We start from the raw sequence: 21,254 nt of genomic DNA, 5'->3' as shown, positions 1-21,254 counted from the left end.
GCAACAAATCTGAAATAAATCATAACAAAAATAAACAAATTCATTGTGTTCATTCCTTTCATTCGGATGACATGAAGTGATAATTGGGCCTTTTGTTAACATTTGAAGCATCGGAAATAAAATAATGACATAACAAAGGATCCAAATTGATTTAGATCCATTAATTTTTCATTCCAGTTAGCGTAGCCTGAATAATCTAAAAAAAAAATTTTTGATTTGGGTTGAACTTGAGAGACTATTCGTTTAATTTTGTATGTGTGCGGTCCAACAAATTCAGTTGGGAATAAGAAAATTAATTCAACTTTATAACTTTTTTGTTTCAATGATTTTTATTGAAGGTTTTATAAAGGAACATAGTACATAACATAAAAGGTCATAATGATATACACATTCAACTGATGTACATCTCGGAAATTATTTCATTACTTTTGTTGTCGTAAGACAGAGAAAAATCAGTGTAAGCAGAATGATTCAACTTTACATATTATTCAACTTTATAACTTAACGAATGAATATGTATTACTGTAATTTGGATTAATTTGTTTTATTGGGTTGAGAGCAGTGCAGTAGTCTTTGCCTCTTGGATAATCAGCTAATTCTTTTTACATTAACATTTTTCATTTTTATAAAAAATGCACTGCGTATAAAATGGAAACATTTTGCAATAAATATAGTAAGGTATAAAAGTGAAATAAAAAAGGAAAATTTATTATCAAATAGTTACCGTAATTTCCCTTTGGAGTAATTTTCCCTGGTGGAGTGAGCTGTCACCGCCTCTGGAGGAGCCAAGCCCTTAGCCCTGTATGCTTGCTGGATGGTCTGCACTATCCAGGCTGCGAGTGTCCTGGTTGAGGCTTTTTTCCCTTTGTTGCTACCCGAGTGCAAGATAAAGAGGTGCTCAGAACATCTAAAAGAAGAAGTAATTAGTAGATATTCTTTAATAGCTTCGCCTACATCCAAAGTGTGAGTTTCAGTGGATCCCGGAGACCTGAAAGCAGGTAAGACGATCTCCTGATTCTCATGAAACACAGAAGAAACTTTTGGGTTTGAACCCAGCATAGGGGTAAGAACTACAGGGTCTGGGGAAAAACGTCAAGAAGGGCTCTTCATGACCCAGTGATCCGATCTCAGAGACCCTTTTAGCCGAGGTGACGGCTACCAAAAAGGCCACTTTTGCTGAAAAGTCCTTGATGGAGAGCTGGGAGGGCCCCGTGATACTGAGTCCAGAGATTGAGTCGAGGACAAGTGGAAGGTCCCACTTGGGCAACCTCGGTTTTCTTTGGGGCTTGAGCCTTGAAGCTCCATGGAAAAATTGCCGAATTAAGGGATGAACTGCCCATGAAGTACCGGAGAAAGCCGATAAAGCAGATACCTGGACCCTGAGAGAGCTGATAATTAAGGGTAGGTCAAGACCAGTTTGAAGGAAGCTGAGGATATCCTGAACTTCCGGGTATCTGAAAAACCTATGCACAGAAGAGCAGAATTCCACAAATTTGGTCCAGATTCTCCCATACACCTTGTTTGTGCTTGGTCTTCTTGAGCTAATAAGAGTGGAGATCACTCTTGAGGCACAGCCAAGGGATTCTAGCCTCTCCCTCTCAAGAACCAGACCATCAGTCTCAGTACTGCCGGACAAGGGTGTAGAACTGTCCCCTTGAGAAAGAAGGTCCGGCCTGAGATGGAGAGGCACCGGGTCCCGGAAACTGAGTTGGACGAGGAGGGGGAACCACGGCCTGTTCGGCCAATAGGGAGCTATTGTCACCACTTCGACTGCTTCCTCCCGGAGCCTCTGCAGGAATCTCAGGATAACCGGGAGCAGGGGAAAGGCATACGCCCTCCTGAACCTCCACTGATCCGTCAGGGCATCTGTTCTGAAGGCCTGGCTGCAACGGCCTCGGGTGTAGAATTTTTTCACCTTGAAGTTGCAGGGGGAAGTGAATAGATCTACCTCGGGATCGATGCCCAATGACAGGATCCACTCGAATGTCTGTGCATGAAGGGACCACTCGTTGTCCAACTGAGAACGTGATAGGAAGTCTGCTTGAGTGTTCTGGACTCCTGGGATGAAGACTGCTGAGATGTTTGATAGATTCTGCTGTGCCCATGATAGAATGGGTTCGACTTCTCGCAGGAGTGTGGAGCTCCGCGTACCCCCTTGCCTTTTCACATAGGAGACTGCCGTGGTGTTTTCCATCCTTAATAACACTGACTCCCCTTTTAGAAGGTGAGAGAAGGACTGGAGAGCACACCATGCTGTTCAAAGTTCCAGGACATTCGAGCCTGGATTGTGGAGGCGAGTGTCCCATATGCCCTGAGCAAGGTTCGACCCGCAGAGGGTTCCCCGCCCAGTACCGCTGCCGTCGGTCATGACCGTGACCCAAGCAATGGGAATGGAGTTGCAATTCAGAAGGTTCTTGCGTTGAAGCCACCAGAAGAGGCTGTTCCTCATTGTCGTGGTTATGTGGACGATTTGATTTTTGTCTCCCGACTTCCATTGCCTGAGGAAGCCTGACTGGAAAGGGCGTAACCTCCACAAGGCCCATTTGATCATGGGAGTTGTGGAGACCATTGTGCCGACTATCTCCAGGCACTGGGAGGCTTTCAGGCGTGGGGCATGTAGGGCCCAGGAAATTCTGTCTTGAACAGTCGGGATTTTCTGTAGTGGAAGGGAGATGGTGTTTTCCACTGTGTCGAACTGAGCCCCTAAGTATATTAGAAGTTGAACCAGATCTAGATTACTTTTTTCCCGATTCAAAAGCCACCTGAAGTTGGACAGGGTGGAAATCACTTGTTCCCGGTGGACCAGCAACTGCTCTCTGTTTTGACACAACACCTAGAGGTCGTCGAGGTAATGGTAAAGACGTTCCCCTTTTAATCTGATGAAAGCCACTGTGGCCAGGAGAACCTTTGAAAAGACCCAGGGGGATGTTGTCAGCCCAAAGGGGAGGCAAATAAATTGTAGGTGATCTTGCCCGACTTGGAACCGGAGAAACTTGTGAAGTTTTTTCCAGCAGGACATGGAAATAAGCATCTCTTAAGTCGATTGAAATCATCCAATCACCTGGCTGAATGGCTTGCTGGATGGTTGATAGGGTTTCCATCTTGAACTTCCCATGCTCTATGAATTTGTTGAGGTAGGTCAGGTCTATGACTGGGCTCCAAGAGCCACTCTTATTTTGAACTAGGAAGAGAGGGGAGTATATCCCCTGAAACCATTTGTCCTTTGGGACATGTACCGCTGCTCCCTGAGTCTTCCGTAAGTCCACGTAGGACAGTAACACTTGTCTCTGTTCTTCTGAACGAGGAAGTAGAGTGGGCACGAATCTGGGGGTAGGAGTACTGGAGAAGGCCCATCTGTGCCCTGACGAGACTGTCCTTATGACCCAGTAGTCCGAGATTGAGGCCACCCAGACGTGCCGGAAGAGGAGCAGACGAGCCCCCACCCGACCCGCCTGGGCGGGCGCAATCGCAAAAGGACTTCGTCTGCTCATGACCACTGGATGTCTGGCCTTTAGCAGGCTTACGAAAGGATGCCTGCCCTCTGCTCCAATTTTTCCTGAAGTCTCGGCCAGGCTTGTAGTAGCGTGCTTCCCTGAAGCGCTCCGGAGTGCGTCTTCTATACTGGAGTTTCTTTCGCCCAAGTAGATGCCTGTCCTGGGGGAGGAAGCCTCACTTGCTACACATGGCCCGCGTCATGGCATCATCTAACTTGTTGCCGAACAGTGAAGACCCCTCAAAGGGGATTTTACACCAGGCTTGCTTGGAGACCGGGTCAGCGAGCCAAGGAAGCAACCATAAAGCCCGTTTGGCCGTGACCGATGCTAACATAATTCGCGCCAATAGGCGGATCAAATGGATAGACGCCTCCCCCAGGAAGACTGCCGCTAGTTTCAGTTCTGCAGCTGCTGAACTTCCGGCCAGCTCCTCCGAAACACTCTTAAGGAAGGAATCAACATTCTCCGTCCAGGCCTCTATGGCCTTCGACATGGCCGCTAGTGCCAGGGCCGGTTTACAGGCCGTGCCTGCTAGACCGTAAATTTTCTTCAAATCCTGGTCTATCCTTCTTTCAAGACCATCCCTGAAGGACACCGCATCTTCCAAAGGGAGAGTAACATGCTTGGCCAGATGCATTAAGGCTGCATTTTCCAGACACTTCACCTCTTCTGACTTAAAGGGGTATAATCTCGAGGTTTTATTTGACATGGAGGACTTCTTGTCTGTCCTACTCCCTTCCTCATTGATGATGTCTTTTAATTCAGAAAGGAGCGGAAAGTTTGAGCGTTCCTTCCCCAGATGTTTAAAGAACTTCTTCTGTTTAGCTGGGGGGGTGGAGGGGTCTTCCCACTTAAGGGCCTCCTTGATCGCCTTGATTAATAGTGAAACCATACTGAAGTCAAAGCCTCCGATGTCCTCTTCTTGAGGTTCATCATTCGAAGAGTCAAGAGAGGCAACGTAGGGCTGGGAAGTGCCGGACCGTCACGGGCCTCGTCAGCCGGAGGGCCAGATAAAGTAGTAGACTGGCTCATCTAATTCTTTTAGGGATTGTTGCACTACACGTTTCACAAGAGACTCCAAACGCTGGTTCTCTGTCTCTTTTTCCCTAACCGCCCTGGGCATAGCAACAATCACACAGTGACTTGCCCTCCGGAACTCGTGTTCCACATCCCCAGCAGGCTCTCCAATCAGAGCGGCTGTCATGGCAGTGGGAGCGGTGTTTGGAGGAGGAATGGGAATGTCTCCTCTGGTGGTGGTTTCCATGCGAAGAGTCTCGTCTGGATCTAGATGACGAGTGGTATTGTGGCCTGGCAAGGTCTGGTTCATTCTGGACCATGATCCGAGGGTCCGATCTAGAAGGGCTGAAAAAAGAAAAGGGGAAGGCAAGACACAACATCAAAACGCAAACATTTGTGACTGTACCTCAACCCCTCCCCTCACAAGCACATACCTTGTGTGTGAAGGCTGGCCACTTAAAGGCAGTGACTTGTCCATGATTTTTGGACAAATAGCGACACAGTACGGATGGTCTGCAGACAAAGAATGCCCTGAAAAAAAAAAAAGAAAAAGAAAAAAAAACAAGACGCCTGTGAGGGAAATTATAAAACAAACTTGCCCCCAGAATAAATAGATTATTATTATTCCTCTTTTCTTCCTTTGTTTTTTGTGGTGTTTTGTTTTTTTTTATATTATAAAATTTTTTTTTATTATGTATATATTATTATTTTTTTTTTAAATAGACATGTCCCAGGAAGAGCCACATCAAATAGCTGCTAAACACAGCAAGGCAGGCACTAACCTGAGGTCAGGGCTGGGGAAAACCGATCTGCTCCGCTCCACTCCTTCTCACTGACAGGAGGTTCCCATTGCACAGGAGCTAAGAGCGGATTTTAAATTCCCGGCCCGTGACATCAGCGCGCCTGCTCTGTGGGGCAGTGACCGCACTGCTCATGCGCGGCCGCCGGGCGGCCCATCGTACTGCGTACACGCGAGCCAAGCCTCGGTCCTGAGGAGGCTACAGTGCATGCGCAAACGGTGAAGACGGCCGCACCCGGAAGTGCCAAGGCAAGCTGGAACGCACAAGCACTCCAGCCACCATGAGGAGAAAAAAACAGCCTGACAACGGCCGCAATAAGCCATAGGACCGACTTTGACAGCATAGAGGGATAACAATTTACACAGAATACACTGCCATGGAGAAAAAACGGAGACCGTTGCAGACCTTGCCAGCTGTTGGTGCACATCCATCCGGCATACGGAGGCGACCATCCCTCCACCATAGGGGTATTACTCCAGCCTATAAACGCTACTTACCCGCTGGGCTCTGAGCTGCACCGCTTGAAGTATGCCAACATCTTGGTTCCACCCGATCGGACGCGAACGTCATGTGTAGGTCCATTGGAGGAGGACAAAAAAGGAACGCAGCAGCTAGTGGTGAGTGCTCATTTATGGGAATGGGGTACTATAGCATTGGAGAGGAGGCGGAGTTAACCCACACGTAGGCTGCCATGAAGTCTGTCAGGAAATGATTTCTACTCATTGTGTTTAGGTTGGATGGAGGTGAATCCATCTCCGAATCATAACATAACAAATCAATACAAAATTAATTTTGTTCCATTTGTAATTTTCGGATGCATGTGACTCCAGTCGATATCGCCCAATCAGCTCATTCCATTTCTCTTTGTGGGTTGGACTAGCAGAGAAATAACCAATCTTTTGAAATAACAAAAAAACAGAACTTCCAAAAATACAAATTACTTTGGAACAACAAATGTATGAAACAAATCCGAATACACTAAATTCATTCTGAAAATGAATCATTCTAACATAATGATTATGACGAAAAAATGATTTACTTAACAAAACCAAAACAAAACAATTTTTTTTCACTGTGCACATCTCTAGTAGTGATTCTTACTGTTGTGAAGTTATTGCTTTGCTCTACATAGCTTGGTATGATCAGCAAACACTGAAACTGAGCTATTTATTCCCATCTCTATATCATTTATAAACAACAAAAACAGAATTGGTCCCAGGACCAGAAAATCCTGGGGAACTCCGCGCACTTAATCATTTAGATGAAGATCCAGTTATCACTACCCTCTAGATATGTTACCTGTTATCAGTTCTCTACCCAACTACATACAATTCTTTCAATGCCATTGAACCTTAACTTGTAATTTAAGATATTTGTTGGGATCTGTGTAGAATGCTTTAGTATAGTCCAGATTATGGATGAGCCGAACACCCTCCCCCAGGTTCGGTTCACAGCAGAACTTGCGAACAGGTAAAAAACTTGTTCGAACACCGAGCCAAAATAAAAAAAAAAATGGCGTGGGGGTCCCCCTCAAAATCCATACCAGACCCTTCAGTTCTGGTATGGATTTTAAGGGGAACCCCGCATGAAAATCTTTTTAAAAAATGGCGTGGGGTCCCCCCAAAAATCCATACCAGACCCTTATCCGAGCACGCAACCTGGCAGGCCGTAGGAAAAGAGGGGGGACGAGAGAGCGGCCCCCCCTTCTGAACCATACCAGGCCACATGCTCTCAACATTGGGCGGGTGCTTTGAGGTAGCCCTAAAGAGGTAACAAGGGGACCCCCAGATCCCAGCCCCCCCCTGTGTGAATTGGTAATGGGGTACAAATGTACCCCTACCATTTCACAAAAAAGTGTCAAAATGGTTAAAAAACACAAGAGATGGTTTTTGACAAGTCCTTTATTAATTTCTTCTTCCATCTTCTTTCTTCTGGTCTTCCTTCGGTGTTCTTCTTCTTCCTTCATCTTCTTCTTCTTCATCTTCTTCTTCTTTATCTCCTTCTTCCTCCGCTCTTCTTGTCCCGCATCTTCCTCCAGGCTTCTTCTTTGCTCTGTCCGCACGATCAGAAGAAAGAAGATGGAAGAAGAAGCTGAAAAACGAAGAAATTAATAAAGGACTTGTCAAAAACCGTCTCTTGTGTTTTTTAACCATTTTGACACTTTTTTTGTAAAATGGTAGGGGTACATTTGTACCCCATTACCAATTTACACAGGGGGCTAGGATCTGGGGGTCCCCTTGTTAAAGGGGGCTTCCAGATTCCGATAAGCCCCCCCACCCGCAGACCCCCACAACCACTGGCCAAGGGTTGTGGGGATGAGGCCCTTGTCCTCATCAACATGGGGACAAGGTGCTTTTGGGGGGCTACCTCAAAGCACCCTCCCAATGTTGAGGGCATGTGACCTGGTACGGTTCAGAAGGGGGGCGCTCTCTCGTCCCCCCTCTTTTCCTGTGGCCTGCCAGGTTGCGTGCTCGGATAAGGGTCTGGTATGGATTTTTCGGGGGACCCCACGCCATTTTTGTTTAAAATTTTGACGCGGGGTTCCCCTTAACCACTTCAGCCCCGGAAGGATTTACCCCCTTCCTGACCAGAGCACTTTTTACAATTTGGCACTGCGTCGCTTTAACTGCTAATTGCGCGGTCATGCAATGCTGTACCCAAACGAAATTTGCGTCCTTTTCTTCCCACAAATAGAGCTTTCTTTTGATGGTATTTGATCACCTCTGCCGTTTTTATTTTTTGCGCTATACATGGAAAAAGACCGAAAATTTTGAAAAAAAATGATATTTTCTACTTTTTGTTCTAAAAAAAATCCAATAAACTCAATTTTAGTCATACATTTAGGCCAAAATGTATTCGGCCACATGTCTTTGGTAAAAAAAAATGTCAATAAGTGTATATTTATTGGTTTGCGCAAAGGTTATAGCGCCTACAAACTAGGGTACATTTTCTGGAATTTACACAGCCTTTAATTTATGACTGCCTATGTCGTTTCTTGAGGTGCTAAAATGGCAGGGCAGTACAAAACCCCCACAAATGACCCCATTTTGGAAAGTAGACACCCCAAGGAAATTGCTGAGAGGCATGTTGAGCCCATTGAATATTCATTTTTTTTGTCCCAAGTGATTGAATAATGACAAACAAAAAAAAAAAAATTACAAAAAGTTGTCACTAAATGATATATTGCTCACACAGGCCATGGGCATATGTGGAATTGCACCCCAAAATACATTTAGCTGCTTCTCCTGAGTATGGGGATACCACATGTGTGGGACTTTTTGGGAGCCTAGCCGCGTTCGGGGCCCCGAAAACCAATCACTGCCTTCAGGATTTCTAAGGGCGTACATTTTTGATTTTACTCCTCACTACCTATCACAGTTTTGAAGGCCATAAAATGCCCAGATGGCATAAACCCCCCCCAAATGACCCCATTCTGGAAAGTAGACACCCCAAGCTATTTGCTTTGAGGCATGTTGAGTCCATGGAATGTTTTATATTTTGACACAAGTTGCGGGAAAGTGACAAATTTTTTTTTTTTTTTTTTTGCACAAAGTTGTCACTAAATGATATATTGCTCACACAGGCCATGGGCATATGTGGAATTGCACCCCAAAATATATTTAGCTACTTCTCCTGAGTACGGGGATACCACATGTGTGGGACTTTTTGGGAGCCTAGCCGCGTACGGGGCCCCGAAAACCAATCACCGCCTTCAGGATTTCTAAGGGTGTAAATTTTTGATTTCACTCTTCACTGCCTATCACAGTTTCGGAGGCCATGGAATGCCCAGGTGGCACAAACCCCCCCCAAATGACCCCATTTTGGAAAGTAGACACCCCAAGCTATTTGCTGAGAGGCATGGTGAGTATTTTTCAGCTCTCATTTGTTTTTGAAAATAAAGAAAGATGAGAAAAAAAATTTTTTTTTCTTTTTTCAATTTTCAAAACTTTGTGACAAAAAGTGAGGTCTGCAAAATACTCACTATACCTCTCAGCAAATAGCTTGGGGTGTCTACTTTCCAAAATGGGGTCATTTGGGGGGGTTTTTTGCCACCTGGGCATTCCATGGCCTCCGAAACTGTGATAGGCAGTGAAGAGTGAAATCAAAAATTTACAGCCTTAGAAAGCCTGAAGGCGGTGCTTGGTTTTCGGGGTCCCGTACGCAGCTAGGCTCCCAAAAAGTCTCACACATGTGGTATCCCCGTACTCAAGAGAAGCAACAGAATGTATTTTGGGGTGTAATTTCACATATTCCCATGGCATATTTGAGCAATATATCATTTAGTGACAACTTTGTGCAAAAAAAATAAAAAAAATTAAAAATTGTCTCTTTCCTGCAACTTGTGTCACAATATAAAATATTCCATGGACTCGACATGCCTCTCAGCAAATAGCTTGGGGTGTCTACTTTCCAAAATGGGGTCATTTGGGGGGGTTTTGAACTGTCCTGGCATTTTATGCACAACATTTAGAAGCTTATGTCACACAACACCCACTCTTCTAACCACTTGAAGACAAAGCCCTTTCTGACAAATATAATTATAATTATATTTTAAAATATAAAAATATAAAAAACAATTTTTTTTTGCAAGAAAATTACTTTGAACCCCCACACACTATATATTTTTTTTAAAGCAAATGCCCTACAGATTAAAATGGTGGGTGTTTCATTTTTTTTTTTCACACAGTATTTGCGCAGCGATTTTTAAAACGCATTTTTTGGGGAAAAAACACACTTTTTTAAATTTTAATGCACTAAAACACACTATATTGCCCAAATGTTTGATGAAATAAAAAAGATGATCTTAGGCCAAGTACATGGATACCAAACATGACATGCTTTAAAATTGCGCACAAACGTGCAGTGGCGACAAACTAAATACATTTTTAAAAGCCTTTAAAAGCCTTTACAGGTTACCACTTTAGGTTTACAGAGGAGGTCTACTGCTAAAATTACTGCCCTCGATCTGACCTTCGCGGTGATACCTCACATGCATGGTGCAATTGCTGTTCACATTTGACCCCAGACCGACGCTTGCGTTCGCCTTAGCGTGAGAGCAGGGGGGACAGGGGTGCTTTTTTTTTTCTTTATTATTATTATTTTTTTTATCTTATTTTTAAACTGTTCCTTTCATTTTTTTTTCTTTTAAATCATTTTTATTGTTATCTCAGGGAATGTAAATATCCCCTATCATAGCAATAGGTAGTGACAGGTACTCTTTTTTGAAAAAATTGGGGTCTATTAGACCCTAGATCTCTCCTCTGCCCTCAAAGCATCTGACCACACCAAGATCGGTGTGATAAAATGCTTTCCCAATTTCCCAATGGCGCTGTTTACATCCGGCGAAATCTAAGTCATAAAATGCTCATAGCTTCCGGTTTCTTAGGCCATAGAGATGTTTGGAGCCACTCTGGTCTCTGATCAGCTCTATGGTCAGCTGGCTGAATCACCGGCTGCATTTTCAGGTTCCCTGTTGAGACAGGAGAGCCAGAGAAAAACACGGAAGACGTGGGGGGGGGGCATTCCCTCCCACGGCTTGTAAAAGCAGTCTAGAGGCTAATTAGCCGCTAGGATTGCTTTTACATGAAAGCCGACCGCTGGCTGAAAAGAATGATACCAAGATGATACCTAAACCTGCAGGCATCATTCTGGTATAACCACTCAAAGTCGTGAATGGCGTACCTGAAGACAAAAAAATGGTTAACAATAAAGCACAGTAAACGGTAAAGTATAAAAAATTGCATACCTGAAAAGCAAACATGATAAAACATAATAACAATAAAACATTGCAGAATAGAATACAGTAAAAAAGAGCAGAACAATAGAGAGAGAATAGAGAGAGAGAGAACAATAAAACGACAACTATTTTTTTTTATTTTATATTTTTGTTTGTGTTTTTTTTTTTTTTACACTTTTTTTTGTAACTGTAACTTTTATAACTGTAACCGGTTCCAGGTTCGGGTCTCTCAAAATGTGATGGCATCTTGGGAGACCCTGTGAAAGTGTGCCTAGTCTGTGCAATGCTGTACCCTACGCTAATACTCAACTAGTGTATGGTAGCTTTCAAAACATTCACCAATGCAAAGAACAGGATTGTCAGGACAGGAGGGACAATAATAGCGGGTGTCACGCCTATATCCGCGCTTGCTGCAGACACAAAATCTTTTTTGGGGGGGTTCGTTGGTTAGGGGCGCTCGGGAGGACATAAAGAAAATGCCTCTCATGCAGCTGACTGCATTTGGTTGGGGATGTGAATGGGGGAAGTACGGGCACTGCAGAAGCGGTGGGTTCCCAATTAGGATTGGCGAATGCAGCAGGAAGGGCATTATGGGCATGACGGGCCTGTGTTCGTCTTCTTGGTGGCAGCGGGACACTACTTGTGCTTGCCACCTCACCAGCTTGAACTGCACTTATGGGACTCGCCACGTCACCAAGTGTTACTGCAGTGCTGGTTTGACTACGACCGGGGTGTACTAGGCCGCTGGTGCTTGCCAGTTCACCAAAGCGCTACAAAAAAAACTGTTAGCGATCGCAGGGATCAGGCCTGACTCTGCGAACGCTGCAGTTATGCATTTAGTGTTTTGTAAGTGACAGTGATCGATCGATACTGCACTTGGGTGGGCTGGGCTGGGCCGGGCGGAGGGGCAAAACTCAGGTGCTAGCAGGTATCTGGGCTGATCCCGCTAACACTGCGTTTTTGGGAACCCTAAACTGCTGGGGACGCTAGGATAGATCTGATCGGATCAGATATTGATTTGTTCAGATACTATACCACTAAGGGAGGTGTACGGTGTGTGCGTGGGTGTTAGCGCTACTGGCACTAACCTGACACTGCCTGGGGCTGGTGCTTGTCAGTTCACCAAAACGCTACCAAAAAAACTGTTAGCGATCGCAGGGATCAGGCCTGACTCTGCGAACGCTGCAGTTATGCGTTTAGTGTTTTGTAAGTGACAGTGATCGATCGATACTGCACTTGGGTGGGCTGGGCTGGGCTGGGCCGGGCGGAGGGGCAAAACGCAGGTGCTAGCAGGTATCTGGGCTGATTCCGCTAACACTGCGTTTTTGGGAACCCTAAACTGCTGGGGATGCTATTATAGATCTGATCGGATCAGATATTGATGCGTTCAGATACTATACCACTAAGGGAGGCGTATGCTGCGTGCGTGGGTGTTAGCGGTACTGGCGCTAATCTGACGCTGCTTGGGGCGACGCATATCACCGCCGGGCGATCAGGGGGCTAAACCTTTATTCGGTACTAAACGGCGGGTGCCCTGACACTATAAAAAATAAACTAACTAACCAGCGTCACCCGTAACAGTTATACGGTGATCAGTGGTGAAAGGGTTAACTAGGGGGCAATCAAGGGGTTAAAACATTTATTAGTTAGTATATGGGGGTCCCTGTCGCTATAAAACGCTGACGGCGAACCTAAATATTTACCTCCCTAACTAGCGTCACCAGCGACACTAATACAGCGATCAGAAAAATTATCGCTTAGCGACACTGGCGACAGGGGGTGATCAAGGGGTTAAAACTTTATTAGGGGGTGTTAGGGGGGTACCCTAGACCTAAAGGGAGCTAACACTCACTGACCTAACACTGTAACTGTCACAAACTGACACCAATGCAGTAATCAGAAAAAAAAAAAAAAAAAAAAAAACCTGCTTGGTGTCAGTTTGTGACAGGGGGGGTGATTGGGGGGGGATCGGGGGGTAATCGGGGGGGTATCGGGGGTGTAATGTGTGCCTGGCATGTTCTACTGTGTGTGTGTGTTTGTGTAACTCACAGTACAGTCTTCTCTCCTCGGCGCTGGAACGGAAAATACCGAGCCGAGGAGAGATGACATCATTTCCTCTGCCTCTGTGTACAATACAGAGGCAGGGAAATTAACCCTATTGGCTGGGAGCGATCACGAGGGGGGGGCCACGAATGGATGGCCTCCCCCTCACCACCGATCGCCGGGGGAGATTTGCCGACCGCCGCAGGCACCGGGGGGGGTCCGATCGGACCCCCCACCCGCGGGCAGGCAAGGACGTACCTGTAAGTCCTTTTGCCTGCCTGTGCCGCTCTGTCGACGTATATGTTCGTGCGGCGGTCGGCAACTGGTTAAAATCCATACCAGACCTGAAGGGTCTGGTATGGATTTTGAGGGGGACCCCACGCCATTTTTTTAAAAAATTTTGGCACGGAGTTCCCCTGTAGGGAAATTCCATGCCGTTTTTATCTTTTTTGAACTTTTACTTTCTTTGTCGGACCGACAATTTATTATAGCCACAAGTAGTTTTAAATGATTTTTTTTTCCTTTTGAAATATCATTTTGCTGTCAGACTGTTCTAAACACGGGAAACATGCGCCCCCTTTACAGGCATACTATAGACACCCCCAGGTACAAAATTTAAAGGAATATTTCACTTTTATTGTTTCACTTTAAGCATTATTAAAATCACTGCTCCCGAAAAAACGTCCGTTTTTAAACCTTTTTTTTGCATTGATACATGTCCTCTGGTGCATATAAGCCTTTAAAATGAGCACTTTTGATTTCTCCCATAGACTTTTAAAGGGTGTTCCGCGGCTTTCAAATTTGCCGCGAACACCCCAAATTGTTCGCTGTTCGGCAAACTGGCGAACAGCCGATGTTCGAGGAAACATGAGTTCGACTCCAACTTGAAGCTCATCCCTAGTCCAGATAAAGAACTTCCAGATAGTCACAATGGACATTACACAACAAGTTCAGTGGAATGTGACTAACTACAACCAGCTATACCTTGAGCTGGATAAATGAGAACCTTTACGGACATATCTGCCATCAGCATACATTACAAGGTCCCCAGTCACTGAAGGCAGTCCACTTTGCACTGCAAGTGCACTTGGAAGTGCAGTCACTGTAGATCTGAGGGGGGCATGCAAGGAAAATAAAAAACAGCATTTTAGCTTGCACATGATTGGAATTATAAAATCAGCAGAGCTTCCCCTTATTTCAGATCTTCCCCTCAGATCTACAGCGACTGCACTTCCAAGTGCACTTGCAGTGCACTTGTAGTGAAAGTGGATTTGACATTAGTAAATCAACCCCTATACCACCTGGAGACAATATATGACCATTGTGCACCAGATAAAGCCTAATAACCACTACCATTCTACCTGAACAAAATTGTTTTAGGAAAGGACACCGATACTTGAGATGGGCCCAACACAAAATTCTCCAGCTTTTCCTGGTAAGCTTTACCTTTCAAAGATCCTTGCCTTGCTGTTGTGACTTGGGTAATAAGAATGTAAGACCCCAATATGTAGTAAAATGATAAATTAAATTTGAAAACATATAAATTAAACCAATTAAAGGGAAAAGAAAGGGAATGGGAAGTTGTAGGTTGGAAAAACCCGTTTGACACTGTCTAAGCTCCGACTGACCTGCAATCAGGTAAGTGCCTTATTTCTCAGACCACAAATAAATAATTAACCTTGCATATGGTCTCATTCTCTCCTGCAAGCCCTGATCATGTAGGCTTTACACTTAGGTTTGCTAAATCCTTACAAGCGAAACATGTTAGCAGGTTGGGCTGTTTTTGTGAAACCTCTACAAGCACATCAAAACAGCTAATAAAAAAATTGTACAAACTAGGACTTAATACTTGGGTGGTTCATAGATATGCAGTTGGCTAAAGTATAGATTCCAAAGTGTGGTTGTAAATGGAGTTAATTTGGATAAAAGACCAGTTACTAGTGGTGTACCACAAGGCTTCATACTAGGCCCTGCTCTATTTAATCTACAATATATGTAAATGATATAACTAAAGGGTTGGTGTGTAGGGTATGTCTTTTTGCTGATGACACAAGGGTGTGCAATTGGATTGATATCCTTGTAGGTGTCTGTATCATAGAACATGATTTGGCATTGCTGGAAAATTGGTCAAAGCAGTGTAAACTGCAGTTCAGTGTTTCTAAATATAAAATAATGGCCATAGGGAAAAATAATCCCTTAACAGAGTGCAGCATTGGGAGTACAGTGTTGGATAACACTACACAGGAAGAAGATTTAGGAGCACTTATTTTGGATGATTGCAAAATATGCAAACATCATGGCCAAGCAGTGGGAAAAGAGAATAGAATTCTAGGATGCATCACTAGAAGGGTTACCAACAAGAGGAAGGAGGTCCTGATTCTCCTATTTAGATATTTAGTGAGACCTTATTTAGAATACTGAGCCCAGTTCTGGAGACCTCACTTACAAAAAGATATTAATAAAATAGAATGAGTCCGGAGATGGGTAACAAAACTGGTGAAAGGTCTGAGGGATAAAACATATCAGGAGAGAATCTAGGAACTTAATGTACAGTCTGGAGGAAAGAAGGAGGAGACATGACTGAAACTTTTAAATACATCAAGGGGGTAAATAAGGTTCAAGAGGACAGTATTTTCAATATGAAGCCAAGATCAAGAACACGGGGACATGACTTAGCAAGAGGAAAATTCAAAACTAATCTTAAAAAGTGTTACTTTACCAAAGAGTTATTTTTTCTACGGAAAAGACTTCTGGCAGAGGTAGTGAGCCAGTCAATAGTAAAAGGATTCAAACATGCTTGGGTCAAACAACGATCTATACGCAGATATATTAGTTAAAAAAATGAAATAAATACAAAAGCCAAAAAAACCCCCCCAAAAAAACAAAAAAATCACAAAAACATGTATAATTTAAAATAATAATAATAACAAGAAATAAAATTGGATAGGCTCGCTTTTCTATGTATCTACATTATGTGGCTGCAACTCTTATGTGGGTCTTGCTTCATTATAAGTTAAAGTAACAGCATTCTGACTTTGAACTGAAAGGAATCCTGGAGGCTGGTGAGATTGATTCACTGTTTACTGAGAATGAGACTTATAAAAGGCTGTTTAAGGATGCTATAAACATCAAGGATTGTTGCATGCATCTATGTATGCACAGACTTGGATTTTTTTCTCATGCTGTTCACTCTGTGTTGACATACTGGGGGTCATTTACTATAACTCCAGGAAGTACTGGGCACTATGGCAAATAATAGAGCCCATTTTAGCCAAATGGAAACAAAACGGTGAATTTGCGCATGAAAATCAGCGATATAAGCGGAGAACAAACATTTGTAAATTCTAAATTGCCGCTAATTAGCGCTTCCGCGTATATACAAATGCCAATTCTTATCAAGTTGTTATATAGCACTGTACTGTAGCCATGATCCATGTATGTGAAAGAAACATTTTTTATCAGAGATGTGCTCTAGTTCCCGTGCATCTATTGATTTATATTGCAATTAGTATTCCTAGTTTTTTTTTCCTTCTTTTGCTAAGAAATGCAGTTCTGAATGATTATTACATAGTAATGTCTGCTATTCTGTAAAGTTACATGTATTAATCATTAAGAGCCCTTGCACACTGGGGCGGTTTGCAGGCGCTATTGCGCTAATAATAGCGCCTGCAAACCGCCCCGAAAGTGCCGCTGCTGTCATCCCAGTGTGAAAGCCCCGAGGGCTTGCACACTGGAGCGATGCGCTGGCAGGACGGTAAAAAAAGTCCTGCCAGCAGCATCTTCGGAGCAGTGAAGGAGCGGTGTGTATACCGCTCCTTTACCGCTCCTGCCCATTGAAATCAATGGGACGGCGCGGCTATACCGCCGGCAATGCGCCTCTGCAGAGGCGCTTTGCGGTGGTATTTAACCCTTTCTCGGCCGCTAGCGGGGGGTAAAACCGCCCCGCTAGCGGCCGCATACCGACGGTAAAACGCTGCTAATAATAGCGGCATTTTACCGCTGACGCCGCCCCCCGCCCCAGTGTGCAAGGGCTCTTAGGTTACCTATTTGTTGTATGTTGTTTTTTTCATGTTTTTGATTTATTATTTATTAATTTAGTTGACTATAAAGCAGTAATTATTTATGTTCATTCTTTAATAATACTACACTATTATGTAGGTCTTGTACTTAGCACAATGGCTTAGTGGTCTGCTTGGATATCTCCACACCACTCATGGTATGAGTTCAAACAACAGCCAACCTACCATCCACCAGCTGTGTTTATTTTTTCAGTGCACAAGTGAATTAAAATAAACAAACAAAGAAATGTAAACTGCCCTTTAGCTAGTGTGTGGTGTTTGGAATGTCACATCATAATATAATTGAATACTTACATACCATTGCATGCATTTAAAGAGTTAATACAATAAAAACTTTCACATTAAACTGCATTGGCTACTTGACAATCACCTATTTTCAGTAAATACATATACACGTATATTTGTGTTGCTTTGGATAATTGGCTAACTGGCATTCTCCTTTTCCCACCAATGGAATCTTTTAGGATTTTTCTGTGGGATTTGAACCCATGAGTCTTTCAATACCTGAATGTTTGAAGGTAGAGGTGCTAACTGCTAGCCTATTGGGCTGAGCACAATTATACATGCAAAATACTTTTACTAGTGTTTGATGTGTTATATACTATACAATAAAGTTTATCAAATGTAAACTGCTTGTTAGCTAGTGTTTGGCATTTGGAGATTCACACCATAATATTAGTGAATACTTACATACCATTGCAAGCATTTGAAGAGTTAATACAATAATATCAACCACATTAAAGTGTATTGGCTACTTGGCATTCACTGTATGCTGCTTTGGCTAATTGGCTAACTGGCTAACAGTAATTCTCCTTTTCTCCACCAATAGTAATCTTTTAGGATTCTCCTGTGGGATTTGAACCCATGAGTCTTTCAATACCTGAATGTTTGGAGGTAGAGGTGCTAACTGCTAGCCTATTGGGCTGAGCACAATTATATATACAAAATACTTTTACTAGTGTTTGATGGTTTATATACCATACAATAAAGTTTATCAAATGTAAACTGCTTGTTAGCTAGTGTATGGTGTTTTGGAGATTCACACCATAATATTAGTGAAGACTTATTTATTTTTATTTAAAGCGGGGGTTCACCCACACCGCCAAAAAAAAAAATATTAAAATCCAGCAGGTACAAATACTGCAGCTGCTGACTTTTAATACATGGCCACTTACCTGTCCCAGGGTCCAGCGATGTCGGCAGGGGACGCCGAGAACCCGCTCGGTTCTCGGCAGCTGCCGCCACCATCCTAGGTGAGGGAATCAGGAAGTGAAGCATTGCGGCTTCACTTCCCGGTTCCCTACTGCGCATGCGCGAGTCGCGCTGCGCATCCCTAGTGGTCGCCGTTCTCTCCTGGGAGCTGTGTGTTCCCAGCAGACAGCGCGGTCGGGACGGGAAGAGGCATAGACTCCCATGGGAGTCTATGCCGGAAGTGGGTGCAAATACCTGTCTTAGACAGGTATCTGCACCCCCCTCCCCCCTGAAAGGTGCCAAATGTGACACCGGAGGGGGGGAGGGTTCCGAAAAGCGGAAGTTCCATTTTTGTGTGGAACTCCGCTTTAAGGTACTTCTATAGTGCCGTCAATTTACGCAGTGCTTTACATAAACATTATACACTAATATGGGCCCCTACCCTCAAGGAGCTTACAATCTAAGGTCCCTAACTCACATTCATATACTAGGGCCAATTTAGACAGAAGCCAATTAACCTACCAGCATGTCTTTGGAGTGTGGAAGGAAACCGGAGTACCCAGAGGAAACCCACGCAGGCACAGGGAGAACATGCAAACTCCAGGCAGGTAGTCTTGTAGTGTGGTTGGGAATACGAACCAGCGACCATTTTAGCCAAATAAAATTTCAACAGGCGAATGTGCGAATGAAAAGCTAGCGCTATTAGTGAGAAACACATGTTAGTAAATTCTAAGCTGGCGCTAATTAGCGCTTCCGCGTATATGCAAATGCCAATTCCTACCAAGTTGTTATATAGTACTGCACTGTAATCATGATCCATATATGTGAAAGAAACATTTTTATGTGAGATGTGCTCTACCTCGTGTGCATCTATTGATGTATGTTGCAATTAGTATTCCTAGTTTTTTCCTTCTTTTGCTAACTAATGCAGTTATGAATGATTATTACATAGTAATGTCTGCTATTCTGTAAAGTTACATGTATTAAACATTTAGGTTATCTATTTGTTGTATGTTGTTTTTTATTTTTTAATTTAGGTGACTATAAAGCGGTAATTATTTATATTCATTCTTTAATCATACTACACTATTATGCAGGTCTCATACTTAGCACAATGGCTTAGTAGTCTGCTCAGATGTCTCCACAGCACTCATGGTACAAGTTCAAATACCAGCCAATCTACTGTCCCCCAGCTGTTTTTTTTTCAGTGCACAAGCGAATTAAAATGAACAAACAAAAAAATGTAATCTGCCCATTAGTTAGTGTGTGGTGTTTGGAATTTCACACCATAATAGTATTGAATACTTACATATCATTGCATGCATTTGAAGAGTTAATATAATAGAATCAGCCAAATTTAAAGTGCATTGGCTAATTGGCATTCACCTATTTTCAGCATATGCTGCTTTGGCTAATTGGCTAATAGTCATTTGCTTTTTTTTCACCAATTCAATCTTTTAGTATTTAGTGGGATTTGAACCCATGAGTTCTTCAAGGTAGAAGTGCTGACCGCTAGCCTATTGGGTGTAGCACAGTCATACATAGAAAATACATTCACTAGTGTTTGATGTTTCTTCTCCCCGAGCTGTCTCTCCTGCTGCCACCATCTTCTCCCGCTGATGTGTTCTTCAGCGCAGCCGGTTACCCACTAATAAAAAAAAAGCCGCTCTTCTTGTGGCGGTCTTCTGTGGCCATCCGATAATGTCACCCGGAGAGTCCGCTCCATGGCTATGTAAGAGACACTACACAGCGGGTGACAACACAGCGGAGGAAGACCACCATGGAAGAAGAGCAGCTTTTTTTTATTAGCGGGTAACCAGCGGTGCGGAAGAACACAGCAGATGGCGGCGGCAGGAGAGATGGCTCTGGGAGAATACAGCTCGGGGAGAAGATGGAGGAGGGAGAGACAGTGTAGGACTTGTCAAAAACCGGCTATTAATTTTTTTACATTTCACTGCTTTTTTTGGTGAATGGGTAGGGGTAAAATGTACCCCATACCTATTCACATAGGGGGCAGGATCTGGGAGCCCCCTTGTTAAAGGGGGCTTCCAGATTCTGATAAACCCCCTGCCTGCAGACCGACAACCACCGACCAGTGTTGTCGGGAAGAGGCCCTTGTCCCCATCAACATGGGGAAAAGGTGCTTTGGGGCATGTGGCCTGGTAAGGTTCAGAAGGGGAGGGTGCTCACTCGTCCCCCCCTATCCTGACCTCCAGGCTGCATGCTCAGGTAAGGGTCTGGTATGGATTTTGGGGGCCCCACATCAAATTTATTTTACATTTTGGTGTGGGGTTCCCCTTAAAGTCCATACCGAAGGGCCTGGTATGGACACTGGGGGGACCCTACGACATTTTTTTCCTTGAATTTTGGAATTCCATACCATGTTATTGAATAAGTACATACCATTGCATGCATTTGAAGAGTGAAAATATGGAATAAAGCAAGCTGATGTGCTTTGCCTAATTATGCTTCTGAGTACAATGCACACTTCTGGGAGGTGATGCTGTCAGTGGGATTTGAATTCATGGCTTGAACTTTTGGGGGCAGCAGGGTATACCGCTATGCTACAGAGCTGAGCACTTACCTATAGAGAAAATACATTTACTAATGTTTGATTCAATACAATAATGTTTTGCATTTCAGACATTAATATTATAGTAACAACCATGCTCGTGCCGATGTGGCATTGGCTAATAGGCATTTGCCTCTTTTCAGCATATGCTGCTGAGTACAATGCAAGCTTTCAGTAGGTGATACCATCTGTGTGATTTTCAGCCATTTGAGCACAATTATATTGAGAACATATGTTTACTAGTGTTTGATGGTGGGACTACTTTATATTCTAGGTATAAAATAGTACTCAGCACAGTGACTTAGGCACCTTTCACACTTG

The 21,254-nt window shown here is 43.8% G+C and overlaps 1 protein-coding gene across 1 annotated transcript in view; it reads right to left on the bottom strand.

Annotated features, from left to right (window-relative positions):
* Positions 1-3,669: 3,669 nt before the first annotated feature.
* Positions 3,670-21,254, bottom strand: part of LOC141141282 (uncharacterized) — a 30,442-nt gene continuing 12,857 nt past the window's right edge. The window contains 1 exon segment of the mRNA XM_073628957.1: positions 3,670-4,415. Coding sequence (XP_073485058.1) covers positions 3,670-4,415 — 746 coding nt within the window.

The sequence above is a fragment of the Aquarana catesbeiana genome, linkage group LG04 (assembly GCF_042186555.1).
Source record: "Aquarana catesbeiana isolate 2022-GZ linkage group LG04, ASM4218655v1, whole genome shotgun sequence".
NCBI lineage: Eukaryota > Metazoa > Chordata > Amphibia > Anura > Ranidae > Aquarana > Aquarana catesbeiana.
Note: the sequence above shows the minus strand (reverse complement) of the source record. Positions and strands in the feature narration are given on the sequence as shown.